The 10,000-nt window shown below is 45.9% G+C and overlaps 1 protein-coding gene across 1 annotated transcript in view; it reads left to right on the top strand.

The window, feature by feature from the left end:
- Positions 1-10,000, top strand: part of dync2h1 (dynein cytoplasmic 2 heavy chain 1) — a gene marked incomplete at its 5' end in the record, with an annotated part of 236,486 nt that overhangs the window by 67,348 nt on the left and 159,138 nt on the right. Inside the window, 5 exons of the mRNA XM_084443002.1 lie at positions 1-236; positions 2,632-2,878; positions 3,500-3,651; positions 8,502-8,646; positions 9,690-9,792. The exon at positions 1-236 is cut by the window's left edge and continues 24 nt beyond it. Of these exons, the coding sequence (XP_084299128.1) occupies positions 1-236; positions 2,632-2,878; positions 3,500-3,651; positions 8,502-8,646; positions 9,690-9,792 (883 nt within the window). The remainder of the gene's footprint in view (positions 237-2,631; positions 2,879-3,499; positions 3,652-8,501; positions 8,647-9,689; positions 9,793-10,000) is intronic.

Raw genomic sequence — 10,000 nt, 5'->3', positions numbered from 1 at the left:
CCTCCGGACCCCAGGAACCCTCTGGACACCTTCTACGACCCTGAGTCTGGCCGGCTGTCTGCCTACACACTCCAGCGCCCCGACGGCCTCAGTGTGGAGGAGCTGATGCACACACACACACTCCCCGTCATCCAGACCCCGCACATGCAGAGAGGCCTGCACTGCTTCACACACTGGCTCACAGCGCCACACCGACAGCCCTTCATATTGGTGGGACCTGAGGGCTGCGGCAAGGGGTAAACACACATGCACACACACATACACACACACACACACTCATTCACTCACACCCATTCACACACACGCATACACACACTCACTCTCACTCACTCACTCACACACACACCCATTCACACACACACTCACACACATACACATACACACACTCACTCTCACACACACTCACACCCACTCACACACACTCACACACTCACACACACACACTCACGCACACTCACTCTAACTCACACACTCACACACAGACACACGCACACACACAGACACACAAACACAAACTCGCAGAAGCACAAACACACTTTCATTCTATTATCTCAAGGCTTGTTTTATTTAAGGCATTACCTTTCTCTAAGAACAGCAGGGAGCACTCAGGAACACGTTGAATGTACAGTAATTGGGCCGTCTTCCTGTCTTCTTAAATTTGTTCTTACAAACTTCGTCAACAACGGCATGACACTGGCACACTGACACAAGGCCTGTGTGCACATAGAGCTCACAGACAGGTATTGTGAAGGCAAGTTGCACGAGAGAGTTGGCACATACAGTAACATGTATGTTTGCACCATAACTTGACACATATTCCGCCAAAGGTACCCTGGAACTGACTCCATTTTGGAGCGGATCCAAATTACATCAAATATACCATAAATATTTTTTCTCTTTCATTCTGAGGGTATTGGAGTTATTAATACTTCCTACTGACTACCCGAGGGTAGCAACGACTACCTCTCTCCATGCATGATTTCACGTTGATCTCGCCTCCCGCACATTTTGGAAAAGTATTTGACTGCAGAATCGTCCTCAGATGTGTGCACTCGACTAATGCATTCACACCCAAACCCACACCGCCAGCAATATACACTATATGGACTAAAGTATTGGGACACACCTCTTAATGGTGGAGGAGGGATAATGGTCTGGGGTTGTTTTCTGGGGTTGGCCTAGGCCCATTAGTTCCAATGAAGGGAAATGTTAAAGGACAATGCTCGTTTTTGACAACCTGGACCTTATTTACGACATATTATAAGACGTTTGACTCACCAAGATCACTTTGGTGTAGTTCAGAGGCATGTAGAAGAAATTTAAAATCCAGGTGCCCAGGGACACACACGCCCTCATCCTCATACGGCTCTCATTGTTCGCACCCTCAGAGAATGTCTTTCCACATTCTCCCTGAGGTCTGAGGTCTGTTCTCACAAATATCCCTACCCAGGCCCCTAGAGGTGCCAACAGTTCTGCTCCTTGATTCTGGTTGGCAGGAAACTGTTGTAAAATACCACACACCTGTCGTAAAATACTTTATACCACACACCTGTGACTGAATAATAAGTAATTTTTTGTATTAATGTGCCCCAAACATTTGAGCATCTGGACATGAAATCCAATGCATTTACTATTACCTAGCTGTCTTGTGCTATGTGTCGTGCCTAACAAGCCCCCTAGTTGTGGTAACATCACTGCCTAACAACGCCCCCTAGTTGTGGTAACACCACTGCCTAACAACGCCCCCTAGTCTTGGTAACACCACTGCCTAACAACGCCCCCTAGTTGTGGTAACACCACTGCTTAACAACGCCCCCTGGTTGTGGTAACACCACTGCCTAACAGCGCCCCCTAGTTGTGGTAACACCACCGCCTAACAACGCCCCCTAGTTGTGGTAACATCACTGCCTAACAACGCCCCCTAGTTGTGGTAACATCACTGCCTAACAACGCCCCCTAATTGTGGTAACATCACTGCCTAACAACGCCCCCTAGTTGTGGTAGCATCACTGCCTAACAACGCCCCCTAGTTGTGGTAACATCACTGCCTAACAACGCCCCCTAGTTGTGGTAACATCACTGCCTAACAACGCCCCCTAGTTGTGGTAACATCACTGCCTAACAACGCCCCCTAGCTGTGGTAACATCACTGCCTAACAACGCCCCCTAACCCACGACCCCTCACCTCTCCCTTCTCCTCCTATCCTCCCTTCCTCTGGAAACATGGAGTCACTCTGACCATCTAGCAAGTTCTGACACTTTTATACTGAGGGCAGTAGAACCACCTCTGCTATGCTTTAGGCCCAGGTTCTATCCATTCATCACATGCGTGTGCCTGTTTGTGTTTGCGTGTTTGTGTGTGTGCCTGTGTGTGTGCCTGTGTGTCTGTGTGTGTGCCTGTGTGTGTGTTTGTGTGTGTGTTTGTGTGTGGGCCTGTGTGTGTGTGTGCCTGTGTGTGTGTGTGTGTGTGTACCTGTGTGTGTGTGCCTGTGTGCCTGTGTGTGTGTGTGTGTGCCTGTTTGTGTGTGTGTGTTTGTGTGTGTGCCTGTGTGTGTGTGTGTGTGTGCGTGTGTGTGTGTGTGTGTGTGTGCCTGTGTGTGCCTGTGTGTGCCTGTGTGTGTGCGTGTCCAGCATGCTGCTGCGCTACGCATTCTCGCGGCTGCGCTCCACCCAGGTGGCCGTGGTCCACTGCAGCGCCCAGACATCCCCCCGTCACGTCCTGCAGAAGCTGAGCCAGACCTGCCTGCTCCTCAGCTCCAACGCCGGACGCACCTACCGGCCCAAGGACTGCGAGAGCCTTGTCCTCTACCTCAAAGACCTCAACCTGCCCAAGCCTGACAAGTGGGGCACCAGCAACATCATAGCCTTCCTACAACAGGTACACTATTTATTTATTTATTTATAATACACTAACAACGCCATAGCCTTCCTACAGCAGGTACTGTAGGTACAGTACCAAATAAAATACATCAAATTCACCAACTGAATGGTGGAAATAGGTGGCTATCTCCGTGCCCGACAATAATCAACTCCAAACTGCTCAAAAGCAGCTGCTCCATTCTGTAGGCCGAGGGGAATCCAATGATTTCCACTCTCCCTCTCTCTCCCTTTATCTCTCTCCCTCTGTCTCTCCCTCTCCCCTCTCTCCCTCTCTCTCTCACCCTCTCTCTCCCCATCTCTCTCCCTCTCCCCTCTCTCTCCCTCTCTCTCCCCTCTCTCTCCCTCTCTCTCTCCCTCTCTCTCTCTCTCCCCTCTCTCTCCCTCTCTCTCTCTCTCCCCTCTCTCTCCCTCTCTCTCTCTCCCTCTCTCTCTCCCTCTCCCCTCTCTCTCCCTCTGTCTCTCTCCCCATCTCTCTCCCTCTCCCCTCTCTCCCCATCTCTCTCCCTCTCCCCTCTCTCTCCCTCTCTCTCCCCTCTCTCCCCCCATTTCTCTCTCTCCCTCTCTCTCTCACCCTCTCTCTCTCTCTCTCCCCATCTCTCTCCCTCTCCGTCTCTTGTAGGTGTTGACGTACCAGGGCTTCTATGATGAGAACCTGGAGTGGGTGGGTCTAGAGAACATCCAGGTGGTGGCCTCCATGTCAGCAGGGGGCGCCGTGGGACGACACACGCTCACCTCGCGCTTCACATCCATCGTACGCATCTGCACCATAGAGTGAGTGTACACACACACACACACACACACGTACATACACACACACGTACTGTACATACACACACACGTACATACACACACACATACACACTCACAAACACACAAGTACATACACACATACACACACAGAAATATCACATGCTGCAGCATTTCACCTCGCGGTATTTGGCAGGGAAATCCCGTTGGAAATCTCGTGGGATTTTAGACGGGTCGTCTTTGAGTAGATTTAGCAGGCTGGGCTCAGTGTTTTTCTCCTATAGTCTACGAATGAAGCATCATTAAATTTCACATTCTTTAATTTAAATGCTCTGTTGTAAAGCACTTTGAGCTGAATTTATCTGTATGAAAGGGGCTATACAAATAACGTTTAATTGTTATTATTACCTTGTTCTCAAACCCATGTTTTCTCCATCTCGATGTAATTTAATTATTACGAACACCTATAATATATCTAGGCCTACAGTAGCCTATCTATCTCGGCAACTGACGTCGGGTCAAGACGTGGTGTCTGTTAAGTCAAATGCGCAAAATAACAGTATTGTAAATATATTTGTTAGTAAAGATGTGGTGAACGTGAGGGTTTTGCGTTTTGTTTCTGGAACGCATTCAACTGGTAGGCTACTCGTAAACCCCGGAAGTAAATTTGAAGACAGGGCACCAGCTAATGTAGCCAAGTCTGAGCGCAGTAGGCTATATGGCTTCAGCACGATACAAAGAAAAAATAATCTTGATCGGAGGTGTGGATCCATACAAAATTGAAATAGTCGCCATGAGTAAAGATCACTCATTGCCAATCATATCCGGACATTAACTATCTTGTGCATAGCGGCAGGTTTGACAGTGAGACATCAACCGATAATTGTAATAATGCGATTATTGAAATGGTCTTGTGAACGCCTTTATCTGATTTCCAAAATCGGGGTAAGGTCCATAGGACGATTGTGGGTTTTCATTTGCACATAACTATATTTTAATAAAACATTGAAGTCCGCCTGTCAATGACTTTCCCTAAAATTGTGTTCTGTTGCAGCCCCTATTGTTAAATTGTAAATGAAAAAAACATACACAATATTTTGTTATTTGAATGATCTTGAATATATATATATATTCAAGATCATTCAAATAACAAAATATCGTGTATGTTTTTATTTATTTATACCGGCCGCCAGCTGTTCAATGAACGGCTATAGGGAATGCGCAGTTTCGCGCTGGCTACAGCCTATTATATGCACAGTTTCGCGCTATGTAGGCTATTATAAATAAGTATTATTCATTGAGGGAGCTTGGACTCGCTGGGGAATGGTGGAGAGACACAGAGCCTCCCCAGACGCGACATCCTCCAGTTGGCTGAAGAGCTGTGCGCTCTGGCGTCCAAACAGCCACCTCCGGCGCCCCTCGCAGTGTCCACAGAAGAATACCCCCCAAAAAATACTTGCATGGTGAAGACAAGCTGCAGCAAGAACAGAACTGTCTACCAATGCATGAAGTGCACCTAGCTGTCTGTGAGAGGCTATAGCAGAGGATATGTGCGAAGTGTATTTGAGCTGCCGCCTCAACCGTGCGTATAAGAGCAGAGCGCATCATATAGCTACAACTAGTAGCCCATAGCCATTAAAACGGCTTATTGTTTTATTCATATATCAACTAGATAATTCGATAATAATGAGTAGCCTAGTAGGCTATAAAATGAATTCAATAGGGCAAGCCTTAAGTTGTAGCCTAGGCTACAGTACAATCACAAGACGCATAGGCCTAGCCTATCGTAAAAAGCGTTGCGTTCTCATAGGCCTATATTAACTTAGATAATTATTAATTATGCTAAGGTCATAATGTCCGTTGAAAATAATTCCCTCTAAGCAGAATTTGAATTGTATTAAAATAGGCAAAAATTAAATTTCCACATATTCTGATTCCTTCTAGGTCTATATAAAAAAAAACATTTTTCTAATGTGTAGCCTATAGGCGATGAACAAAACAGCCACAATGTAGCCTGCTTAGCGAGCGAGAGGGCAGTCTACCATAAAGTGTATAACCATAATGTAATATATCTAGACTACATGCATTGTGGTATTTCTTTATATAGCCAATTGTTTCTCAATAAACAGTTATGTCATCCTCTGAGTCCGAATGTAGGCTAATAGACAGGCAGCTCTAAATGCCTTCCCAATCAATGAGACATGGTTGTAAAAATGATGTTTTATTGATGAAATGGGTAAAACTGAAAAACATGGAGAGTCATTGCATTGATCGATGCAGTCCGCTACCAGCAAACACTGAAAATACAGGTCCTCAATTTATTTAGATTAGACTAGCCTATCCAACTGGACCACTCCAATGAATGTTGAATGTAGCCTACTTTTATTCTTTAGGTTTTACAGAATCGGCCTACAATGTCCACACATGCATGCGCCATCTGACTAGCTTGTCACTCGCCAGCGAACCTGGACTAGACTATTGTAACCCCCCCCCCCCCCCCCCCCCCCAAATTCTTTTATATTCAAATAAACTGGATGAACCGGTTTCCTAGCCCTGGATCGTGGGGAGGGGGGTAGCCTGCGTTAGCGGGTGCTTTGCCATGACCGGCCATTGAATTCGCTAGTTTGATTGATAGATGGATGGATTAACGTCCAAAGTAGATTGTGCAAGTATTGTGTAGGCCCATGTGTAAGAGATGAATGGCTGTAACCATGAATTCAGCCAGAGGTAGGCCCTACTGTAGATTATCAGCATTATCACCAGTCTCAATTTATGTCTCAATTTATGTGTTGCCATTCATTTAAACCACCATCTCATCTAGACTATTTCTGTTGCTGCATTTTTACATTTATGGTTTCATGATTTTAGAGCGCAATAAACATTTTCCAGGATTCCAAAAAGTCCATCCATTCATCCAACTTTGTTCTGAGCGCAGCGCAGGCTGGTAGCCTACTGTCAAGGCTCACGACTGATGCACTCCCTTAACACGTCTCGCATCCCCAGACCATCAAGATAATTTCAATATGAAAGACCTTGGGATTCCAGGAGTCAAGGCCGTTTCAGACGGGGAGCGACATCCCGCCTGCGTTCTCGCTCGGAGCGGGGGACGCACGCGTCCTGCGCGCAGCGGGGAAAGCTGACTACAATTCAGCTCTTGTCGTGGGCGGGCGTGTGCAGCCTAGTTCCATATGAGAACACTCCTCGGTCCAATTCCGTATAGTAGATCAGCCTGTGTACTTTCAACGAATGTATTATTAGACATAATATCATAATAATATATAAAGCCTTCAACGACCTCCTGAGCTGCCTGCCTGATGGTGTCAGGGCTAAAGAGACCGCGCGTCGTTTTCCTCACCCTATTGGCATGCTATCAATGAAAGTAAATACATTGTAAATAAACATGGTTTTAGGCTATTGTTTTTATGTAGGCCTATAGGTTAAGCTATTTGTGTTCATAAGGTAACGTCATTGTAAACGAAAGTAGCCTATAGCCTATAATCCAATTGACTGGCAGGGGGTTTGACAAAAGTTATGAGGCAAAATAATTTGTCTTGACTGCATTCAAGATGTATCTTTCACATTAAAACTACATACAAAGCTGGGAATTCTAAGAAAATTGCATATGTTTGCAAACTAAAACAAGTGAACACAATTTTACAATCGAAAATGCTTATGAGACCATTATTTTACTTATATGGGGCAAAAGTGGTTTCTCTTCCTGCTTCTGCCTAAGCCCTCCACAATACCACAACACAACGGTGTCATGTTTTACCGAAGGAGAAGTGAAGAAGACGGTAGCTAGCAGTAGCTAAAGCAGTTAGCTAATGTTAAGATCATTCCTCTAGCTGCTTTGCTGCTAATGCGAGTTCGTCTCCGTTCCTGCCCGAGAAACAGAAGTTGAACTAATAGCATCAAAATCAAAATAGCTACAGGAATCATCGTTGTAAAGTTAGCTATCTGCTTTTTAGCCACCGACAGCTACCGTTAATATTATGGAAGCTGCTGTCGTGAGCTAACTTGCTATCACGGTCTTATCGTGCAGTTTCACAGCCTGCTATTTGCAGACAGCACTAAAGTTGACAAAATCACACTTGCACATCATTAGAATTCCAACCATTTATATGGGATTTATCATTCAACTAAACATGGAACCTGAATACTACCTGATATTTCAACCTGCTGCCATCAGTGATCGGCGCGTCTGCTTGTTTGAGTCATGAATATCTTACGCAGTTATATTCCATGTAGTGTCCCAAAACTGTTAAATCATTCCCTATGTAGTTCACTATGAGTCGCATTCAATACATCCATGGTAATAGGGAATAGGGAGTGAGTGAACCATTTCAAACACATCTCTGGTCATCTCCGTTAGCCATCTTACTCGTCCTGATGCCATGTTCCATATGAGAACACTCAGTCAGCCTAATGTATTAAACTTCTACTTGTCCCGACAGTTAACAGATATAGACCCGCCGACAGTTACAGAGATAGAAACTATAAATAGATAGGCTTTGTTCGTAATAATTAAATTACAACCAGACAGAGAACAAGGAGTTTGAGAACGGTAGGCTCATCTAATGTGCGAGATGAGCTACAGCAATGGGTCAATGAGTGGTATTACTGCGCCCCTATGGGCGTGCGAGCGGTGGTGCGGAATGACGTAAAGCGCCTGTTAGAATACCGCGGGTCAAGTTACATTCTTATGTTCCCACATCTGTATATGCACACACACACACGTACACATACGCACACACACATACATACATACACGCGTACACACACACACATACACACACACACACACACACGTGCACACACACACACGCACGCCTAGGAGGAAGTGATCCAGACTCACGCTGGTCTCTGTGCTGTAGCTACCCGGACCAGGACCAGCTCCAGACCATCTACTCTGCCTACCTGCAGCCCGTTCTCCAGAGGAGCCTGGGGAGCCAGGCGTCCTGGGCCAGCGCCGGTACCACTCACCAGCTGGCCGGCTCCCTGGTGCACATCTACCAGCAGGTCCGTCTGGACTCAGACCGCCACTGTCTGCTGTCTATTAGACCTAGGGCTGGGTATCGCCTCGAATTTCAAGAATCGATTCGATTCCGATTCACAAGGTCCAGAATCGATTATCATGATTCAATTCGATTTGATTCAATATTGATTCGGTTAGTGTTACTAAAAACTTTTTTTTTTTTTTGTAGTAACCTTAATTACATGACTTCCAAGTTATGCAACACATCAATACTACGGCTGGGTATCGATACTGATTTCCAAAAATGAATGAATGAATGAATCATTGAATGAATGAATGAACTATTCATACCTTAATTTTTTCATTCATTCATTAAATAAAAAAACAATTTTGGGATTCATGAATCGATGAATCGATTTTTTAAACCCAGCCCTAGTTAGACCCCAGTCTCTCTCTCTAGACTCAAACATTGCATAGAATCGCTGCGCTCCTCATACAACATAAGAGTCACTTCACCGCCCACGCTGGTGTTCTGAGGGTGTATCCACAGGGCAAGATTGAAAGAGTGACAGGTTGTAGCAGCAAATGAGACGCTAGCCCGGGTTAGATGGGCGGGGCATATCTATGGGTGGGAGTGCCTGATCGCGTGAGTTGTTACTGATTGGTGTCGCCAGGATTCCGGCGCTATCAATGAATCCACAGGATTTGAAAAACAGATGTATGTAGTATGAACTGTCCCAAACACAGATCTAGGTTCAAGATTCCTTTTATTTGTCACATGTAAGGTACGGTGTACAGTCACAGTGAAATGTTGCTGCCGTCTCAAAGATTATGCTACAGATAAACTCTAATACTCAATTTCCAAATTGTGATCTGCAGCATGCCGTAATGTAGCTTACATAGTGTATCAGCGAAAGAACTCTGATGGTTCTGGCGCTGAGACTACTTAGATCACTACAGACATTCTCATACTGTAGCATTCCAATGGCCTGTGTGTGTGTGTGTGTGTGTGTGTGCGTGTGTGCGTGTGTGTGCGTGTGCGTGTGTGCGTGTGTGTGTGTGTGTGCGTTGGTGCGTGTCCTCCCAGGTGAAGGCTAAGTTCACCGTGGACGACCACAGTCATTACCTGTTCACTCCCTGCATTCTGACCCAGTGGGTCCTCAGCCTGCTGAGATACGACCTGACTGCAGGTAAGCCTGACCGCTGAACACACACACACACACACACAAATTTAAGGCTAACAGAAAAGTTCTCTGGGTCGGCCGCCGGAGATCCATGTAGCAGAAGGTTAGGGGAACAGCCTCGGCTTCTGTGGGCGAGAGAAAAAACAACATGAATGATCCTCCAACCAAACGTGGTCAAACCGCACACACTGGCTCACTACTCCATAGACTCCTG

Source organism: Borostomias antarcticus, assembly GCF_949987555.1.
Source record: "Borostomias antarcticus genome assembly, chromosome: 1".
Classification (NCBI taxonomy): Eukaryota; Metazoa; Chordata; class Actinopteri; order Stomiiformes; family Stomiidae; genus Borostomias; species Borostomias antarcticus.
Note: the sequence above shows the minus strand (reverse complement) of the source record. Positions and strands in the feature narration are given on the sequence as shown.